Here is a 21,611-nt window from a genome sequence, read left to right on the forward strand (position 1 = left end):
GAAAAAGGAAATCCACACATTAACTCACCGAATCTATACCTATACCTACAAATAAAGCAAGGTGTCTTTCGCCAATTTTTTCAACCATTCACTGCCGGAAAAAAATCTATCCGAGGTGGTACTAAATTCTTATACTTTCGTCTGCTAGAAAAAATGGCCTTTTTCCAGAATTTCGTACGTGGCCCGGATGCTGTGGCCCAGCGAAGCTAGCCCACTTTTTTTCTGCCCACGCAACTTGGAAAATACTATTTTCCGTATAGGGCGACAAATAGTCGGAGCTTCGCACAGGACAACCAATAATGCGCTGGCTTATTTTCCTTTGTTTTTTTGTTTTACTACTATTTTTATTCTCGTCCCCCTTTTTTCCCTTCCAAATTTATTTTATTACAGAATTTATTTCATAATTTAAAAAATTCTAAAACAACATTCAGAAATTTAAAAAATAAAATTTTAGAAAATCACCTGAATTCCAAAATTTTGGTAATATTTTGAAAAATATTCGGAACTTGAAAAAAGTTTCCCATTTTTAAAAAAACTTTTATCATTTTTTAAAATTGTTAGATATTTATAAAAATAAAATGCCATTTTAAGAAATGCTCCAAATTTGAAAAATATTCTTGTTTTAGTGAAATTTTCACGATTCAAAATAATGTTCGCATATAAAAGATACACATTTTCGAGAAATCTTATGAAATTTCAACACATGTTTCCATTCTAAGAACATGCTCACAAATTCAAATAATGTTCATGTTTTTATAAAAAAGGTTGGTGTTTTCAAAAAAGTTTGTGAATTTTTGTTATGTTCAAATGTTTGTAAATTTTGAAATATGTTCCTGTTTCAAATTTTGTTCTCATTTTTTGAAGTGTACATAATTTTTAAAAAACGTTAGGATTTAAAAATGGTTCATGTTTCCTACAATATTCAGAAACTTCATACCTTAAAAGTCTCCTCGATTGAAAGAAAAAGTAGATTAAATAATTTATTGGCCTTCTATGGCATACAATGATGTAACAAAACTCGTAAATGTCCTCGATTAATGAGTGGGAAAATAACGGATTGATTACTTCACATCCGGCAAAACCAAGAAGCTAAATGTTCCTTTTACACATGTACACGGGGTTTTGCTTGCACATATAATTTTCACAAACTTTAAACACATACTACTTTTTTCTTCCGTTGCAACGCACGGGCATATGTACTAGTATATATAACAAAGATAGTAAAAGGAACTAGACTTTTGGGTTGGGGCTGCAACAGACTTGCTGATATTCAAAATGAAACTTTTAGGGAACCAGCCAGAACAATGCTTGGAACATAAACATAAGAATCACAATTGTTAGGGGTTTGGTCCACCAAATTAATGGCCCGGTGTTTTATTTTTCATGAAATTGATTGCATATTTTTCATTTAGCTTGTTGAGCGTTGTCTACTTATAATACTCCCTCAGCTCATAAATTGAAGAGATTTTGGATAATTTAGGTGGTCTCCAATACCAGGTCAGTGTGCACGAGAATTCGATCGACGAGTAAATAGTGTGTCTGCCCCAATTGTATGCATATATAGCACATTAATCATTAATCAACCCCCAATTTGGACAATTGGCGCCAGTTGTTAAACTGTCACGAAAGGCAAAGACCAGGATTTTTTTTTTTGAAAGACCTAAGACCAGGATTTTGACTTGGACCGGCCCCAAAAACACAAAACCACATTTGATTCTCTCTCATGTCGTGGAATGATACAAAGACGACCCTACGCCTCGGCCAGCTGCCTGAAGGTGATCGGGCCGACGAATCGCTCCGGCCCGTCGAAGAACGCTCGGCCGGCGAGCCTGGAGGTGGCCTGCGTAGGGTGCAGGAAGTCCCAGAAGAGGAACCTGCCGCGGTCGCCGCAGTAGCCGGCGCTGGGGGTGCACCCTCCGTTGGCGTTGAACCTGCCGCCGCCTCCACAGCACGCGCTCCTCAACTCCGTCAGCCCTGCACACAGCAAAGCGAGCCACATTACATTCTTGGTGCAAGCATGAGCGATGCACGTACGTTGCCGCAGACTCTAGATGTACTGTACTTGGTATTAGCTTGATCTTAGAATGCTGCGATTTATTATTACCAGCAGACTGTGGGTCTTCGACGATGCTGGAGACGAGCTCGTAGGCGCTGCCAATGGCGTACTCCATGCCCTGCATCTCGGAGACGAGGCCGGCGAGCAGGTCCCGGATCCCGTCGTTGAGGCTCTTCGCTAGCCGGTTGAGCGGCTCGAGGCATTCCCCGGCCGGGTTCCGGCTCCTCCAGTACGGGCAGCACCCGATCGGCGCCACGTCGATCACCGCGAACTTCCTCGCCCCCAGGTTGTACAGCGTCTGCAGCACAACCATGCAGTTGATTTGATTCAGAGTTGAATATAACACAGTGAGTTTGGCTGAGTTGAAGCCTGATGGAATGGAAATGATCATCACTGGTCAGGTCTCTTACTTTGACATGGCTGTCGTATGTGGAGACCACGGCTTCCCGGAACTGCTGGAGCGCGGTGGAGTCCGGCGACGTGTCCTGCGAGAAGAAGTCGATGGCGTCGTTCGAGCCCGCGCTGATGAGGAAGATGGACTTGGACAGGAAGGCCGACGCACCGAAGGCACCCAGTCTGGCTGACAGCATCTGGTCTTTGAGATCCGAGAAGTACTCGATCTGCTTCGTCATGTTGATCGTGTCTCCCTGGTAATATGATCATCATCTGGTTGTCAAATGTTGCTGGCACTAGCTGAGGATGTCAATTGTACTTGCTGATTTTTAATTCTGGCCAGATTTTAAATTGTGTGTGGTTCATGACATTAAAGAGAGATGGAGTACAGGAGAAAGTTGTTGCTTTGATTGAACAATTGAAGAATTTTCTCAACTTTAGGTAGTAACGAATCATCTGCTCCACCTAAATTCTTCCAGTGAACAGTAAAATATAGAACAAAATTTCAAATGTACTTGGGGTTTGTAACCAATTCAGTCGAAATTTATGTCCGCACAAAAAATAAATGACGACATGTTTCTACTAAACCACATATATGTCTGATAAATTGGAAAAACAGAGTCAGAAATGTTTACAGCACATGTGGCTTGGACGTACCGTGGAGTCAAGAACACCGGAGCCTCCAGAGGCAAAACTGGCTCCTCTCATGGAGGCAGAAGCGGCTACCGGCTTCTTCGTCGTCGTGTTGCCCAATGCCTCGCCACTGCCGGCGATGAGAGAGAGGTACGGCGGCGGGCTCCCGCTGAAGCCCATGTGGACAGCTGCAAATTTCACAACTGATCAGACAGACAACCGAGCCGCCATTCATTCAAAAGCATGTGATCAATTGGCTTGCTCACCCAAGAAATCGGCGCCAATGAAGCCGTTGCTAAACCTGCCCGTCGGTTCACCGCCGGGGAAGTCGACGCCATTGTGAGGAAAATCAGCCCTGGCGCTGGTCCCCGGCAAGTAGTTGTTGTTCCCCACATCAGCAGTAGAGTCGCCGAACACAAAGATCGCCGGAACCACCATGGAGGCGACGGTGCTGCTCACCACGGGCACGAACAGCAACCGGAGCACCGCAGCCACGAACAGCAACCGGAGTGCCGTTGAAGCTTGTCGCAGCGCGGCCATGGCCGACTCCAGTCACCACACAAAGAAACAACTTCTGATGCTTTGCTAGCAAGTCTGGCCAATTTATATTCTGCTGGAAGAATGAAATGAACCCTGGCAGCATGCTCCAGCTAAGCTCAGTGCACCGTGCTGCACCTTCTCCAATTACAGTTACTTGCTCCATTAAAATTGTACCAAGATAACTACCACAAGGCTGAAGAGAAAAGAAGCCACAATTGTCTAGGTTCTAGCTGCCACAATTATCACATGGTACTGAAACAAATCAATTTGCACAGCACATCAGTAATTCGAATTTAAAAAGTCCTCCCAAATAGTATCAGCATGGGAATTCATTGATGCAGTGGTATATACAGAGCACACTCAAAACGCAATCTGTCAGCCAAATCAGAACTACTTCCTCCATCTCAACATGGGAATTCATTTGATGCAGAGTGATATATACGGAGGGAGTAAAACCGATTGTTTTCTCAAAACAAAAAAGAAACAAAACCGACTGCTAATGGTATCCGCCTCTGAAAATCGGAACATGCATGGAGGCATTGGGTCGAAAAAAGAGACGAATAAAATGCATAAACAACACTATCCGCATCTCTGCTGATGTTACAATGTGACAAGTTACAAAGGCAACTTCTGCCAATCAGCACAGCATTTCCCCCAGAAAGTTTTTGCTGAGCATTTGCTCTATGAACAATACAACAAAATTTTGCCAACTATTTCACATACATTGTTTTCTCATCAGCACAAATTTTAGTGCTGATGTAAATTTCAGGGGAGAATGTCCCTGTAATGACAGATGCAAATATGATTCGTACATCACCCCTATAATGAAGACAAGCAGGCATGTTTGCTTCTTTGGTAGATACCATGTTGATTACCAACTAAGTCAGAGTTACGCCTTTTTCCTTGTGATTCTGTAGCCAGACAGAAATCATGTCAGTCAGAACAATTGATGCAAAATGTGGAAAAGAATTGCAGTGATAATTGACAAACCTGAAGCAATGAATCCCAAGTGCGTTGGTGATTTCATGGATAACAGACGTAGCAAAATGCATGTACAGCGCCACTGTCAAATTGATCAAAGTAGTCAGATCAAAGATACGTTTAGCACTACAGCCTATGATGGGCACATGATATACTGTAATCCATGTCTCGTGATATATATTTGTCAAGTGAAATTTGTTACTGTAAAGAATAACTTGGAGGATCCGTCTGAAGCTTATAAATCAAGAACAAGTACCAAAGTACAACCAAGTGACTAATACAACAATCCAATGCCTGACCAAACGCATGACAATATAAACAGATTCACTAATCTAAAATAGAAAACCAGAAAAATAATACGTACTACTTTTTAACAACAGTACAAAAATGATCCCTCTAGTATATTGAATGCAAAACTCTGCAACTCGTCCATTGAAAAGAAATGTGCTGTGAAAATAAGATAATACCTGTAAATAAGCAGTATATCAGGAGAACGAGCTGCTCATCAAAAAGGGGGTTTCTGCAACGATCAATGACCATAAAATGAGAGTGTCATACAAAACCCATCATAGCCCATGATAATTATACAGTGTAATACAAAAGGCTCAGAGGCACAAACCCATCATCAAGTCGGGCAGTCAGCGCATTTGCAATTGCAAACGGGAAATATGCCAGGGCCTGCAAAAGGAAGCCAGTTTTTAGACATGACAAAGTATAAACATACTGGCATAGGCTCCATAAAGAACACTGCAAAGAAACCAGGTCATTAGGCAACTACCATGCACATTCCTGTCTTCAGACCTTTGGGTTCATCACATAAGTGAGCCAGAATCATTCTTCCCTGTGCAGCAATATAAGCAGATAAGTAATGTCCATACAGTTATGAAAAACAGCATCTACAAAAGAAACGTGCCCCCCAATTAATAGAGAAAATTCCTTACTTGACACTAACTTAAAATGAGGTTCCTTGTCTGGCCCTGTAGAAAATTATCTTCCCTATTTGACATATCTAGTCTTAATTTCTTTCCTTATGTGACAACCGCCATTGGTTCCGTTACACCGTTCCGTCAAAAAAAAATTAGGTGGACCAAAATACCCCTCTACTAGTCGCTATCCTATATCAAACCGAAGAAACAATCCCGACCGAACCGTCGCTCTCGTTCCTATCTCGAGTCCCCACCCAACCTGAACCCTAGCAGCGGCGGCGGAGGGCTGGCTCGTGGCGGTGGCGTGAGCTGAGGGGCCATGGACCAACAGGTGGCTGCGGGTGGCGGCTCAGGCACGGCTGCAGGGGTCGGAGCAAGCACAGCGGCGGACGGCAACCCAGGCACGGCAGAGGGCGGCCAAGGCGGGGCTGGGGATGGTAGCCAAGGCACGGCAGCGGGAACAGCGCGACTGTGGAGCGCTCGTCGGTGAGCTCAGCTGCGGGCACAGGCCATGGCGCGGCTGCGAGCTCAGCTGCATGGTTGAGCGTGGATGCGGGCTTGGGCCACGGTGCGGCTGCAGGCTTGGCTTCAGGTTCGGCGTCGTCGGCGTGTCTAGAAGGGTGAGTGTCTTCCACAAATTGCTCTCCAAATGCAGGATTGGAAGGAGCAGATTGCCTCATATCCAGTAGCAATGTCATGCATAAGTTTCTCTTCTATTTACAGGATGGATCCAAATACAAGTTATGTGCTGAAAATTAAATTGCTTGGCGACCCAAAAAAACTAGAAAGGAGATCAAGTGTTTTTATTTTGAGAAGGTTATTGATTCTGACTTGACTGGTAGTTGTGAACTAGTACTGATGTATGTGGTGAATGTGAACCTGGATGTGATGTACTCCCTCTGTTCCTAAATATAGGACGTTTTGGTAACGGAGGGAGTATGTGTGGATGTTTCTGGTAGTTGTACATGTTGTGATGCATTTTGTATTTATATATATGAATTGTGTGAGATGTGGGATCAAAATTACAGGGGAGGTTCTGCCCAATTTCCATTTTTTGGAATTAAAATCTGAGGGATTGAAAGCTGTTTGATGAGCAGATTATGAGGTTTCAATTGGTCATTTAACCATGACCAAATATGTAACATTAAAATGAAGTATTCTGTCACGGTGGTATAGAAACCAAGAGACCAATCTAACTACCCTTGGATAAAGAGTCAAAACAAGAGCAGAATCGCAACAGTAGTGACAATGCCCAGATTGGCAGGCAAAATGAAGAATTAGTTTCAAACATGAAAAGGTGTAAAAGAGCAACATCATCAAAACACAGATCAACCAGATATTTAATCTAGGTATTAGAAGAGGCCTTACCACAAGATAGCCAAACGCAAAACCAGTTCCAATAATTAGCAGATGTGGTTGATTTCTCATTATATCTGAAGGAGATAGATAGGACCTGCACATTGAAGTAACATCCATCAGTAATGACGTAACAGATTTTTTTTCTACGTTATTGCTCTTTTTTTAAAAGAGTAGATATATACAATAGAACTCAGAAGGGTCAAGAGGATACCACACGAGAGTTCCAGCCATGAGTAGAACGAAAGGGAAGAGCTGGTAAAAATGAAGAAGGGTGGAAAGTCACATGGAGAAAAGTTTTATGCAATACGACAACAAATCTAGACCTTACCATTGCTAGTGCCAGCACCATACTTCCTTTTCTTGCTTCGACGACTTTGTAAACATTGTGAGTGCTGTAGGTAGGTTACAACACTAGCTTAGTGCAGCTTGATTAACACTTGAATGTTTGATCAGTTCTAAATTAAACAAATGTGGTGCCTTTCCAACTCAAAGGCTCAGAGATCTGCCTCGCTAGCACCCCAAACCAATACAAGAGGATAAACAAGATAAATAAACATAAAAAAGAATAAGAGGGTAATTCAGATCCTCGACACTGGGATTATTTGAACTGGAGTATTAGAGCTATGTAGTACAATAAGAGGTGTTTCAGATCTATTGAGCAAGCAAAAAACACAGATCAGATAGAACGAGAATCGAAACAGAAAATACTACGCAAAATGACAAACAGAACTTACTTAGATCCAATTGTCGGAATTACAGCAAAAGCAATCATTAGAAACAGCACAATGCCATAGAGCGAGATTTCTGGAAAAGAAGCAATGGAAAATAGACTTCAGCATAGGGAATGCCAGCATTTGTCACTATCCGAGTTCATTTTACAGTTTTCACACAGTATTAACAGCACACGGTTTCATCGGCAACAGATGAAACAGTCAGGCTTCATGTTAAGAAAATTATTAACATATGGTTTTAATACAAAAGCAAAATTAGAACCATAAGCTTGGTGGTCTACATACCAGGAACAAGAGGCACCCAATTAAGGAGGGGCACTGATTTCCGGAAATCCTGTGCCCACCATTCAGCTCCTATGGAAGGAAAGTGAAAGGAAAGATGTGCAGTTAATATCAGTAAACTATATGGTTGGATACGAACGACGTATACATGACGGATACATATGTACGGTATATTAGCAGGAGAAAACTATGAAGATTGACAAGCTCGACATGATTTGATTCTGTGAAGGTTGATAAAAGTTAAGTCAAATAGTACCTGTGAAAAAGGTGACGATATGGCACACATAGATCAGCATAAGGCCTTCAGTCGGCCCATTGACTATAGGAAGAACAAGTGTATTTGTAAAATAGCTACACAGAGAGCAATTATGTGTGAGATGGAAATATGATACCACTCAAAAGTAACACAACAAATGTCTGCGGAGGTATCACCAACACAGATATAGGAATAACCATAAATATTACAAGGCATCAATAGTAAGAAGGTTTCAAACTCAAAAATAGTAGTGCTTCTATGCTCTTGTGGAAACTAAATTGCGGGAATCTTAATAAGGTTCCAACATGCTTCCTACTTGGCACCTTCTATGAGAACATTAAAACACTTCCAACTTAACAAACCACATGAAAAGAGCTGGTACAAGTAAGGCATATGAAGATTCACAAACCATTTGAAAAAAAAAAGATGGCACAAGCACTGCAAGACATGTTCATCATTTAAAAATTATAAAGCATCCAAAGGGACATGGAATCATTATACTTCATAAGGGCGACATTATCCAAGCAAAAGTACAACCAGTTTGGTGATAGGTGTAGAAGAGTATAGAGCAATACTTGCTCCTAAGATAGTTTGATGCTGTAACATAGAAGTGAAAGAACAAATTAACTCACTGTTCCCAGGTTGCGAAGTAGAAGGGGACAGCTGAAATGACCCAAAACCAGAAGGTAGCATTTCCACACATAGCTGTGCTCCCAAAAGCCAGGGACTCAAACTAATAGATAGACTAATCAGTTCACAACAATTTAGTATCTATGCATATGTACGAAACAAAGTGATGAATATCCTTACAGCACATGCAAGCGCGTCACATCCTGTTCAGGACAAAAGCTTGTCAGTGTCACATGCATGCTTTCCCAAAACTGAGTTCAGCAAGCCGAATTTGGAATGTGGATTACCGTGATCAAAAAGTTCGCCTAAAGGACTTGATGAGTTGGTACGTCTTGCTTGTTTACCATCCACAGCATCAAAAGTCTGCATCCATATTTCAACATGTATATTACAATTCTAAACTGGCAGTGACTGGAAATTACACATGGTAGAACCGTAAGAAAATCTAGAGATTTAGAGACTAATAGGACAAGGGGCCACACATTGAAGACATTTAGGAACCTTAGCATGCATAAAATTAATAGCAAGCCCTTCGTGCATGGGTCATAAATGCTTGAACAATATTGCCAGAACTGCAGATTAATATCACCCTTATCTGTTCTATAGAAAACGTGGCAGTTGTGTTATGCTGGAAAGGGAGAATAAGATGGTACAGTATTGCATGGTTGGGTGCCCTGTTCAACAATTCATTCGATTAACCAGTTAACTTGCCAATTAATCGCTACTCGTTGGGTCACCGAGTAGCTGATAAACTGATAAACCGGCCGATTAATTGATTAAATGGCCGATTAACTTGCCGATTAGCCTATTAATAATCCCCTACTCGCTAGCAACTGAGTAGCTACCAGTTAACGATTTCCTCAACAATGGTTGGGTGAGCATATAAAGTTGGATACCTGGTAAAGGAAGAGAAGGATTCCGTGCGCAAGATGAACCCATCTAGGGGGCGCTGTATCAAGATGAGGTGAATACAACTGCAGCAAAATGACAGTGACAAGTTAAAAGCTTGCTAGAGTATTACTGCGGTGGCAATTAACAAGACGCAAAATCTTCATATTTGCGTGCTCTAGATTACTTACAAAGCCAAGCAATGCCGATGTCAGCAGAAACATGAAACCTGTCAGCGTGATCTGGAAATAAAAGGCAATGTTTTATCAGGCCTTCAAACAAAATAGCATCGCTTGCGACAACAGCAGCATGTGCAGAACTCTCACCATGTTGGGTCTGCGGATGATTTCGACAGAGACAAAAGAAAGAAGGTTAGTCTACAGTCCACATATTTGAACAAACAATACAAGATGAATGAAAAAAACGAAATTACTTCCATTAAGTAACTATAAGATACTATAATTTACCGCTGCTAAACCTTCATTATAATAAGTATATAAACAAGCATGATGTGTCTTAGATTCACAAATCACAACGAACCCACCACAGCAAAATCCTTCATTAAAAATCATGTGTTTGGAATGTGTCACTCTGACCCTACATGAATATAAAATGACTACATTGAAGTTTCGAATCACCGGCTTTAGAGAAACTAAAGAACATCGCGCTAGCAGGTGTACGAAGGCGAGTAGCTAATCCGGTATTAATTATACAACGGAATATGTGCAAAGCGAGCTTTACAGCGCCTCATTAGCAACTCCACTATCACTAAGCAAAAGCCAGGGCTCGTCACTCAAGACTGCTTTAGCGTTGTCTGCACCAGGTGCCTGCAAGATGCTCCCCAGGCTAAAGAGAGTCTCGGCTAAAGACGGTTCCTCGTTAAAACAAAGCGCGCATTCCAAATCACACACACAAACACGGGGGCATAGCTCGTGTCTCGGCCTGACGGATCAACGCAGAGTGCCAGAACGCTACCATCATCCGCGCTAAAGCAACATGGAAACAGGACGCGGGGCTATTTCACGAACATCACCGCATTACTCACGCATTGAGCTTGATACGGAACGGATCAAGCGGGCGGGCGGGCGCGCACGGGGAGCGCTCGTGGAGGACAGCATACGGAGCGGGGAGCGGACCAGGGGGGGAGGGGAGGGCGCTTACGGGAACCAGAGCGGGAAGACGTTGACGAATCGCGACCAGAAGGGCTGGAGGATGTACTTGGCGACGATGGAGTGGTCGACGCCGCTGTACTTGTACTTGCGCAGCGTCGCCACGCCGTGGCTCCCGACGTACCCCATCTCGCCCCAAACCCGAATCCCCGGCCGGCGGAGGGAGGGAGGGGGCGAATGGGGGGGAGGAGGAGGCGGCCGCGGGCGCGCGCGCGTGGGCGAATGGGGGCGGCGCGACGGGTGGAGGAATTTATGCGGGGATCTGTCCCGTTGTGGCTGGCAATGGTGGTGGCCGCCGGTTGGGTGAGTGGTGGTGATATGAGGCGGAGGGAGGAGGGAAGAGAGAGGGAAGGCCTGGCCGTTTCACGATTCGCCCCCCTGCAGGGCGTAGTTTTATGAATAAGCACCCCTACTGCCGTCTAGGTCAACACACAACTGGGAGGAGCCATCTGTGGCTCATATTGCTTGCCCCTTCTTTGACAATATGGTGACGTAAAAAATTTCGTGCGGCGATGTGGCAACGTACATTTATGCAATGACGAGTGGTCGATCCAAAAACAGATTGACAAGGGGCCTTCAAAAACGTTGTTATCACGAACTTGGATTACGACGTACATGCATGGATAAATGTATAAAATGGCTAAGGGAACATTTGTCCCGTGCACTCCCTAAGCTATGTGTAAGTGTATACCCCTTACAACGATTATAGCCGAATGCATCAGAAGGACGCGGAAAAACTACCTCTTGGCATAAAAAATTCAAGTGAAAAAGCCACATGCAACTTTGTTACTTTTCGGTTGTGTCCTCGTGCCTGGCCATTTTCGTTCAATTTGGCGTTTTCTGTCAGGCAGCTTATTTTTATTTCCTCGTTCAGCATTTTTTGTATGTTGTGGATTCGGTGCTTCACGAAGCAAATAGAAATTCCTTTTGCAGCTTGCCTCTTGCAGACAAAACGACAAATTAGGTCATAATGAGCAAAGAAAGCGTCGTGAATATAATCCTTAAAGCTTGTCGACCGGTACAAGCACGAGCTTAATGAAAAGGGATATGTGTGCCTCCACATAACAAACACTCACACAAGTGACACGGAGTAGTATTCATGAAACGTTTCTATCAGCATTAAAAGTAGGGAACTGGAAATGTGACCACACGCATACGTGTCGTATGGTCTTTGTATCCCGTTGTTGTACAACGTAGGCTTGATTTCATGAATTTGCAAAAATGTGGAGGGGAGGATGGCATGAAAAAACCTCTCACAATCATGATATTATGACTAGATATCTTTTTATTAGGTTATTAGATGATGTCGCCATACAAGTAACAATCACCTGTTCTCCTATCGTTGGAAACCGCTTTGGTCATAAGTCGTAATGGCACATGAGCATTGTCACATGCCTCTCTTAAATCTGGTTCATTTTTTAACTCAGTAGAAGGACATGAAAAAAAAGCTCTCAAACGTCGAAATTTAGGCAAGAGTCGAATGCAAACGCATTTGCCCGTCGGTTTGTATGCGAGCCATTGCAATCATGATTTCTAGTGGACAGAAGAATATGTCGCTCTACGTAACAGCAAATCCATCATACATCCAACAAAACTTTATGTGCAGCATTGCTATCAATACCAAAAGTATAGCAACAAAGAGACGTGACCATACATACACACTCGACGCCCATTCCTAGGTGTCGGACGGTACAACCTAGGGCCGATTTCACGAATTGCGAAAAGGTGGAGGGGCAGGCCGGCAAAGACCACGACAGAATTTCCCGTGTCCCTGTCTTCGTGTCCTGTGCGTTTACCGTCCGTCAACGTCGAGCACGTGAGAGAAAATCCAGCCCAACAACAAGCCCACGAAGCCCATGAAATCTTCTTACATTGGGCTGAGATCCGGGCTCCCGCGTGCCAAAGCCCACCCGGCACCCCACGGTCGTATTCCCATCCCCATTCCTCGCCGCCCTCCCGCGCCTCCGCCGCCGCCGCCGCCAACGATGGGGAGGGTGCCGGCGCAAGCCATGCGCGCCGCCAAGGTCCCCCGCCACGCCCTCGTCCCGAAGCCCTCCGCGGCGTCCACCCCGCCGCCCCCTCCCCCGCCACCGCGTGGGCCTCGTCCCGCCGACGGTAAACCGCCCCACGGCAAGCCGCCCCGGAGAACCCCCAGGGCCGCCTCCGAGCACGCGGGGGCCCTGGCCCTGCCGGACCGGCCGGGGCCGCCGGCCGAGAAGAGGCCCATCACCACGCCCGCGGAGCTCTCGGCCGCCATCCGCGCCGCGGTGGACGCCGACGTGGACGCGGCCGCCTCGCTCGCGCTCAAGGCCGCGCCCACCATCCCGCTCCCTGCGCAGTCGCTCGCCCTCATCCTCCGCCGCCTCGCCGCGCATCGCTCCGTCGCCGCGGCGCGGGACCTCCTCGCGGCGCTCCCGTACTCCGCCGACAACCCCGCGCCGCGCCCGGCGCTGCTGGCCCTCGCTGACGCCTGCTGCCGCCGCGGCGACCCGCGCGAGATCGGGCAGCTCCTCCCGGTGCTCGCCGACCACGGCGTCCGCGCCGACGCCCACGTCTACAACGCCCTCATGAAGGGGCACTGCGCCGACTCCGACACCGCGGGGCTCCTTGGCGTGCTCCGCCGGATGAAGGACGACGGCGTGGACCCCGACCTCGTCACCTACAACACCCTCGTCTACGGCCTCGCGCGCGCCGGGCTCGTCGCCAAGGCCAGGACCTACCTGGACGCCATGGCTGCCCAGGGCCTCTTCCCGGACGTCATCACCTACACCTCGCTCATGAACGGGATGTGCGTCAAGGGCGACGCCCTTGGCGCGCTCAAGCTGCTTGAGGAAATGCAGGCCAATGGGTGCGAGCCCAATGACCGGACGTACAACACGCTGCTCATGGGGCTCTGCAGGAACAGGAAGCTGGACAAGGCCTTCGAGGTGTACAAGTCCATTGTAGGGGCTGGGATGAAGCTCGAGCCACCGGCGTACGCGACGTTCATCAGGGCATTGTGTCGGGCGGGGAGGGTTCCGGATGCATATGAGGTGTTTGATTATGGGATCGAGAGCAAGAGCATTCCGCAGGCAACCGCGTACAGTGAGCTCGAGAGCTCACTCAAGTGGCTCCGCAAGATGAAGGCGTAGGATGGAGGCCCGAGGAAGGCTAATAAGCTATAGTCTTCTGTTGCCGGTGCTTGCTTCACACCTGATTCAGTGAGTTGCATTGCCTGGCTTGTTTTGATACAGTTGATTAAGCAAAAGCATTTGAAACTACTACTGTGTTTGTATGGAGTGATACTGTCTGTTCAATCAATCAGAATGAGAATGTAAGATGAGATTTCCGGAAACGTGAATATGTCAAGACATCTTACTCATGTGTCAAACTTTGGTAGCATGATATAGTGCCATTTACAACATATGCTTATAATCTGTTTGTTCAACTGGCTGAATTAGCTTGTACTCCCTCTGTATCAAAATATAAGACGTTTTTTGACACTATACTATTGTATATTGAATGTACATAGAGAATAATGTTGGTAGCCTAAGTTCTGATAAAAAAAAGCAAAATGATTTTAAGTGTTCCAAGAGCATATCCAATGGTGTATTCCTAGGTACAAAACTGAATATGATTCTCCTGCGCCTTAAGCAAATATTCCATGATTGGACTGTTAGAGTCACTGTAGGATTGATCGATATCCAGGTTTCTTGACTTCCCCTGTTTACTATGATCTTCTCGGAAAGACCCCTAAGAAACAGAGGTAGATTTTATTTTATCTAATTTCCTTTTAGCTATTTTCATGATGACAAGGGTACCAGCATCTTTCCATCCCATTGGTTAAAAATGAAAGCAATACAATGTTTCTTGTAATTTGGAATCATGAAGTTGCTCTGGCACGGAGCTTAGCACCTCTGCAACTACCTGCAGCGTTAGTCGTTTGCAGCATGACTGTTACTTTTCTACCTGCAGCGTTAGTGGATGAACAACGCAACCACACTAGTAGATGAACAACGCAACCACACTATCTGTAGTTGTAACTTGTAAGGCAACTGGAGAAGCATGTTTTTGCAGAGCAAGTTCCAGCGCATCTTGAAGAAACAGCGACACATTCATCCGGCAGTGTGATGTTGCTTACCTGCATGACAACAAACCATGTGAACCATTCTTCTCCATGGTGCGTGAGCTTGACAGCTGGAACACCTAGAATTGGCTAGAATTCTTTGCCAATCTCAAACATTTAGCTAATTCAATTATTTTGTTTCCCCTATCTGCAGAGAACCATTACCATTATACAGAAGATCATGGTTTAAACCCTTTTTTTACCGGAAAAGGTTTAAACCCTTGGAGCGGCGAGGAGTTGCGATGCAGCACAAGATCGCTTTCGCAACATCGTGCTGGAAGGTTTTTCATCATGCGCAGGAAAGAACACACTAGACTGCTTTTGACCCCAGGAGGATCAGATTTGCTGTACCTATGTGAATGGACCAACGGAGATCTCGATTCCGGAAGCGACTCGGGGAGAAGTGGAGGGTTGCTGCCGGTTACGGAGTTGAGCAGAAGATTCGTGGAAACAGAGTCACTGTGTTGCGTAAAATCTTCATTTTTTGGGTGTGTGACAGATTTTGTTGGACTGGAAACCGGACTTCTCATGCTGTCGGTCTGCTTGTTTGTTGTTTGGCGCCTAATCGCTTGCAAACACGAGACTGAAATCGATGGCAGCTAAGTAACTGAAACTAGACGCCATTCACCCTTCATCAAGTCTGACACTTGCACGAAACCTCCAGACTCTATGCGCTATTGCTGTTAGCTAGTGGTGACCTCTTTTTTCCTTTCCTGAGATCATGCAGGACTTGCCCTTGGAGGCAATTTTTCTAACAGAAGAGAAATCTGTAAGCACCACGCGTCAGCTGAGGCGCGAACGCGGGCGGGCTGGCATTGCTCGTGCGTGCCCTGTTCTCGGCTGCGAGCCATCCCGCCCGTGTCTCCGGCAGCAGTGAGGGCGCACCTGCGCCTTCACCTGTACTTTGCGGCCGGCAACAGCCAGAGGATGAATGGGGTGTGCCGGCTCGTATGGCAGTTCGTGGTCGCAGCTCTGAAAGTGAGCTTCTTGAAGCCGGGAGGAAAACATAGGGCTGAACCTTGGCTTCATGGAGGACGCATATTTCTCTTGCAGCCGGGAGGAAAACATAGGGCTGAACCTTGGCTTCATGGAGGACGCATATGTCTCCGATGACAGCCAACTAATGACACCGGCGGCATGACAGCAACTTGCAACACAGAGCAGATCATCTTATTTCTTCAGATTAGAGGCCCATCGGTTTTCACCTGAATGATGAGAAAGCTAACTCGTGAAATACTTTCAGACGACAGCCAGCTCAAACGAGTCCTTTAGTCACTGCATCTCAAACCAAAAAGAAAAGGAAAGCAGCACCAGGCAGGCAGTTGCAGCTCATCATTCTACATTCATCAGCTACGACCAGATAAAAGTTCAACATAGTAGGCACTAATCAGCAAATTATGCTGTTAAATTCCTACAAGTCCAGCCGCATGGTTCGGTGCGTGCCACTTAGTAGGAAGAGGGAGCACACCAAATGGGCACTCCAACAAGCCATTTCTGCATCTCAGCCACACCAAACGGAAGAACCTACGCGTCGATCACAAGCCATTCCCACATCTCCAGATACCTGCGGAGCAACCAACATCGTCATCAGACAAACAACTTTGTACTATTCCTTGTATCTGACAATTTTCGTATGATTCAAACACTACAGATTCGGTTCGCCATCGTGAAAACTGGACCAAAAGCTCCAAAGTTGAATCATCTCAACTACTGGACAAAACCCAATGGAACAGTTAATTTCAAGTGGCACGCCTTCTACTTATATTTTTTTTACCTAAAGCCTTCAGCATCTGCTGTTCACACATTCTAAGCCTTTGGCTATATCGGAAGCTAAAAGATCAGTTGTTCAAATACCTCCATTTTCGGGAAATGCATTAAATAGATGCATTTAGTTGGAACCTAATAGGTATACTTTTCAGAAATAGACAAGCTAGATTGTCAGTAACAAATCGAAAGTAATAAAATTCATGCAGAAAAACCTCAAGCAAGATAGTAGCAAATCGAATATACAAGCTAGATGGTCAAGGGATTCTTCCAGTCAGGTGCCTTAGCATGCTGGAGTTTCAGCTTTTTTAGGTCATATTTGTTTACAGAGGGAGTACTTCCTTAAGTCCCCGATTGATCAAGGCTAAAATTGACTATGTAAGTGTTCCACTTATATGTTTAACTAAAGAGTCAAGAGTAGTGTATTCCATATCCATTTGGAGGTGATAGGGGTTGGTATGAAGGATTGCACATTCATAACAATCATCACAAAGATTTTAAAGTTCTTTGATGATCAAACAACATCTCTTGGTGAACAACCCGTTAAAGCTATCAGGGCCAGGGGAATTTGCTTGACGACACTATCAACCTCCTATCCAGAGAAGGGGGTCGAGAGGTAGCCACTCTGTTACCAAAGGTTCTCGAGATAATAGCAGCTTTGACTTCATCATCGTCGGTTGAAGAGCCCTGACGGTCTGAAAGAGGTTGAACGAGATTTCTTCCATAGGCTTTATTGCCCACCGCATGAAAGGATTTCGAGTTTTCATCTATGAAGCAGACTCATCTGATAGTGGAGCTATTTTTCCAGTGGAGCTTAATATGATTTTTTTATGATTACTCTAATGTTGCTTTTTACAGCAGACATAGGCCTTTGTTCTTCAAGTCCAATGATAAGGTTGACGCAAAGTTCCAATTTGCAATCAACAATGAGAGGTGAGAAAGGATTCTGCTCCAGATTTGTAAGGCTCTTCTAATGTTTTCGAAATTAGAAGAGATGTGCCTCTGTCATCTCAGTTTTTGAAAGAGGCTCCAAGCTTGTTGGAATACCTCTACAAAGCCTAGGTGGTCCGGGCACCCCAAAATTTCTCAAGGTGGAAGATCTTTGCTTTACGGGCTTTGGTTTGATTGTACAGAACACAAGGGATGTATTCTGAGGTGAAATTCTTGAAACAAGTTTAACAATGGTATTAGGGAAGACCATAGTCAAGGCAGCCAAGGTTACAAAAAAAACCATATATTCATACTTATTGTTTTGCGAAAAAGTGAAAACATAAAACCTTCCCATAGTATAAGGTAAGCAATTCTCACTTTGTATTTAAATCGAATATGTAAAATTCCGTTACAAATTGAGGACGAACAACTATAATCAGAATATTAAAAGTTTGATACTATCTCGAAATTGCACTTGTAAGACTTAATCTTAATGTTTTGCATGTTTTCAATTTTAATCTCAAATAATTAGTGAGGACGCCCAAAAATAAGTTATAGAGATGTGAAAGATAATCTAATATATGAAGTAAGATTATTAAAATCTATTTCCTTGAGAACATTATTGTGATATTACGGCTACACTTCTATTAAAATTAAAATCTACCATGGTATTATTTGTTTCCTTATCTATCATGTGGCAGCTGACTACAGTAGCCCTTTATGATACTCTTCGATCATACAATTGACAGTCCATAACTGCAGAAAATATCAACATCTAAAAAAACTAGAGGGAGATTAAATATGTGAGTTAGAGTGATAAACAAAGATATGTTGATAAAATGTTTAAGCAAACCACCTACCAGGCTGAGATTGTACAATAATTCAAAGCGAGCACTAGGTACAACAACAATCCCAAATGAACAGCAACGTGAAATGGCAATTTATATAGGCCCGAGTTAATAAATGAAGTTCAAAGCCAAATGCTCAGGAATTGTTGGCTATCAATTACTTGTGTAGAAACGACAACATACAAATCACACTTGGATCTTATCGATTTGTAGCCACGAAAATAGCAGGTGCGATGTTGCAACCAGTAAAAGTAAACAGAAAATATCAATGAAGCAAAAGAAGGGATATATTTCATTCTGCTGCTACTTAAAGAAAAGCTTACTTACTCAATTAATACATCATAATAGCATATCCATCTGACCAAGCATCTTACGTATTGTGCAAAACTTCAGCTCCATCATGTCCACCACCAATGCCCATGCCTACAAGGGGGCATTGCAACCATTATTTATCTCATCTTGAGAAACATCTGCACTGCATCAATGAACTAATACTTCCATTTGGATAAACTCACATATGTAATTTGAGGAAAACAACTCCCATTTGATACATCATGACGAGTAGATAAATAAAACCCCATCTACTATCAAATAAAGAGAATATTCTCGAAACAATTCATACCCACTAGTGCCACAAAACTGAAGAACGTGCGCTCTTAGACTATTAGCTGACCTGAAGGTAGAAGTTACCTAAAATTATGCTTAGGCTCGCTCCATGCCATAGTGGATAAAATAAAATATACCCACACTAATAAACTCTAGCAATAAAAAGGATCATGATTATTCATTTTTAAAATATATTCAACCGGTAAAGAAAATAAACTCAATTTGTTGATTGTCTACCTTGCCACTGTCAGAACAACTGTTTTTAAAATATCAAGCCAAATCGTTATAGTGGATTTTAAAATTAGCAAGACCAATGATAACAAATATTGATTGAATGGAAGCTTCAGAATATGCCAACTGATCTACCTATTTGACATTTCATTGGTTCAAGCTAGTTTTTATTCATGTAGTTGTCTTCAGTTGCCAGCCGTTATGTATCTCATATTCTCATCTTGAGAAGTATCTGCAATGGAGCTATGCACTAATACTAACATTGTACAATTCTGAATATGCCAGTAGGCAGGCAACAATAAAATGTAATTCGATTATTATACAAAGAACTGCTGATCATTGTGTCATTGTTTTATTCTAGGATGACAACAGAGCAAACAGATAATGAATTTCACACCTCTGACTCAAACCATATAATTCCATAATAAGAGTATGAGAATAGGGGGGGGGGGGGAAGAGATTTCTACATTTTGTTTTTTTTTTTGACAAAGGAGACGCACAACCGGTTTCAACTAAAGGAACTCAAAATCATGATAGAGTAGAATCGCCTCTCCAGAAAAGCAGAACTGGCTAGCTACCAGTAAAAGATGTTTTTCCAAAATCATAACCATCACATAGAACGCCACCTAACAAACATCCAAAAAGAAAATGCTAGAACAACATAGCTATATGTTAAGTAGATCATCGAGCAATAAAAGAAACGATTTATATGAAACTTGTTAGCTTAACACGAAAGGATGTGAACAGCATTCAATCAACCAATTATAAACAATATCTTGGTTTTGTTATACCTACAATGTAAAGGCATATGCTATTACCTGCAACATAGACATTTTCGAACGGATGATAGCGAGCCACGAAGTTGGTTCTGGAAACTTTCTTGAACTGCAGCGACTCAAGCTGGATCGTGAAGAGGTCGGTAGGTGCCCGTAGGAACACCACACTATTGTACTCAGCAAACCCCTTTATGCATAGGGGCTCTCTCTTCTTCTTCCATGAACTCATGAGAAGTAGCTTATCCAGTTCAACAGTTCTTGCCAGCACCCATGAAGCAACATTATCAGAATCGGTCTCCATCTTCCATAATTGGGCGCTGAACTTTGACAGAAAGAAAATACCAAGGCCACCACCCTCTGCCCGCATAAGCTGGAGTTTGTTAGGAATGGCATCCACCGGCACTGGTAACAGAGATAGGACCTGCCTCTCCAAATCAAACTCAAGGATGCCATTCGATCTTTCCTTAATTTTCATGTCAGAGAGCAACCAGTACAGGGATTGCCCAACTAGGATACCGGGAAATCCCGTACAAATCACGGAAGTACTAGGATCCTTGGGTGGAAGCAGTAATGAGATGAGAGCACCCCATCCGCCAGTCTTGGACGAGTAAACACGGGCGATCGCTGTATCTCCTTGCTCACTCCTGACACCACATACCAAAGAAAAAGAAAAGGGAAGCAGTACCAGAAACCAGTCATCTTTCAGTCACCGCATCCCAAGGTAAAAGAAAAAGAAAAGTGGTACCAGGCAGGCAAGCAGTTGCAGTTGCAGTTCAACATTCAACATTCATTAGCAAGGGCCAGATAAAAGTTCAACATGACATAATAGATGCGGATTAGCGAATTACGCGGTTAAATTCCTACAAGTCCACGCACAGTTAACCAGTGTGTGCTACGTAGTCCGAAGAGGGAGCAAACCACAGAAACACCCAACAAGCCATTTCTGCATCTCATTCTCAGCAACACGGAATGGAAGAACCTACCTCCCCCACAAGCCACCTGCACACTTGATAATACCGGCGGAGTAATAATCAATGTCTACGATGGTCAACAAGTTTGTACTGTTAGTATTCAGGGTGGACACGGTCCAGACCGGTCCGGTCCCGGTCCAAACGGCTCGGACCGGCCGCCGGCGGTCCGGGCCGGACCAGACCGAGCAGCATGACAGGTCCTGATTTCAAGGACCAGACCGGCGACGATGAAGCCCGGGCCGGACCGGCCAACGACCACTGGCGGCGACTTGCACGGGGTGCAGCGGCGAGGTGTGCGACATGCGCGGTTGCTGTGGCGACGTGGGTGGCATGCGCGACCGCCGGCGACAAGGTGGGCACTATGTGCGCTGGGCGGCGCCGCTGTTATTCCTGAACCGTGACCGCCATTATCGTTCCCAACCTTGAACCTGCAACACTAACGCCATGCACGCACGGGACGTGCCCCATCTAAATGGAAAAAGAATTTTATAAGACCAAGTCTCACGCGAGACCCATTCTGATGGATGACACATAGA

General features: G+C 44.4%; 3 protein-coding genes and 1 long non-coding RNA gene across 4 annotated transcripts; 1 reads left to right on the top strand and 3 right to left on the bottom strand.

The window, feature by feature from the left end:
• Positions 1–1,514: 1,514 nt before the first annotated feature.
• LOC125512871 (GDSL esterase/lipase At5g55050-like) lies at positions 1,515–4,029 on the bottom strand. The gene is made up of 5 exons (XM_048677942.1): positions 3,349–4,029; positions 3,107–3,270; positions 2,467–2,703; positions 2,105–2,354; positions 1,515–1,974 (listed from the first exon to the last, which is right to left on the bottom strand). Exons 1-5 carry the CDS (start codon positions 3,620–3,622, stop codon positions 1,751–1,753), a joined length of 1,149 nt encoding a protein of 382 aa, XP_048533899.1. The 5' UTR covers positions 3,623–4,029; the 3' UTR covers positions 1,515–1,750.
• Positions 4,030–4,175: 146 nt separating this feature from the next.
• On the bottom strand, positions 4,176–11,205 carry LOC125512870 (choline/ethanolaminephosphotransferase 1-like). The gene is made up of 18 exons (XM_048677941.1): positions 10,837–11,205; positions 10,002–10,011; positions 9,867–9,917; positions 9,684–9,761; positions 9,075–9,150; positions 8,968–8,990; positions 8,790–8,890; positions 8,158–8,252; positions 7,905–7,973; positions 7,623–7,692; positions 7,217–7,280; positions 7,100–7,140; positions 6,898–6,982; positions 5,382–5,444; positions 5,223–5,281; positions 5,071–5,123; positions 4,613–4,685; positions 4,176–4,533 (listed from the first exon to the last, which is right to left on the bottom strand). Exons 1-18 carry the CDS (start codon positions 10,971–10,973, stop codon positions 4,512–4,514), a joined length of 1,170 nt encoding a protein of 389 aa, XP_048533898.1. The 5' UTR covers positions 10,974–11,205; the 3' UTR covers positions 4,176–4,511.
• Positions 11,206–12,744: 1,539 nt separating this feature from the next.
• On the top strand, positions 12,745–14,329 carry LOC125515585 (pentatricopeptide repeat-containing protein At2g17670-like). Its single transcript, XM_048681083.1, has one exon. It carries the CDS (start codon positions 12,830–12,832, stop codon positions 13,973–13,975), a length of 1,146 nt encoding a protein of 381 aa, XP_048537040.1. The 5' UTR covers positions 12,745–12,829; the 3' UTR covers positions 13,976–14,329.
• Positions 14,330–15,687: 1,358 nt separating this feature from the next.
• LOC125515586 lies at positions 15,688–20,754 on the bottom strand. The gene is made up of 3 exons (XR_007287076.1): positions 20,147–20,754; positions 18,819–18,914; positions 15,688–16,513 (listed from the first exon to the last, which is right to left on the bottom strand). It is a non-coding gene; the product is annotated as an uncharacterized LOC125515586 (long non-coding RNA).
• Between the last annotated feature and the right edge of the window lie 857 nt (positions 20,755–21,611).

The sequence above is a fragment of the Triticum urartu genome, chromosome 6, assembly GCF_003073215.2.
Source record: "Triticum urartu cultivar G1812 chromosome 6, Tu2.1, whole genome shotgun sequence".
In the NCBI taxonomy this organism is placed as follows: domain Eukaryota; kingdom Viridiplantae; phylum Streptophyta; class Magnoliopsida; order Poales; family Poaceae; genus Triticum; species Triticum urartu.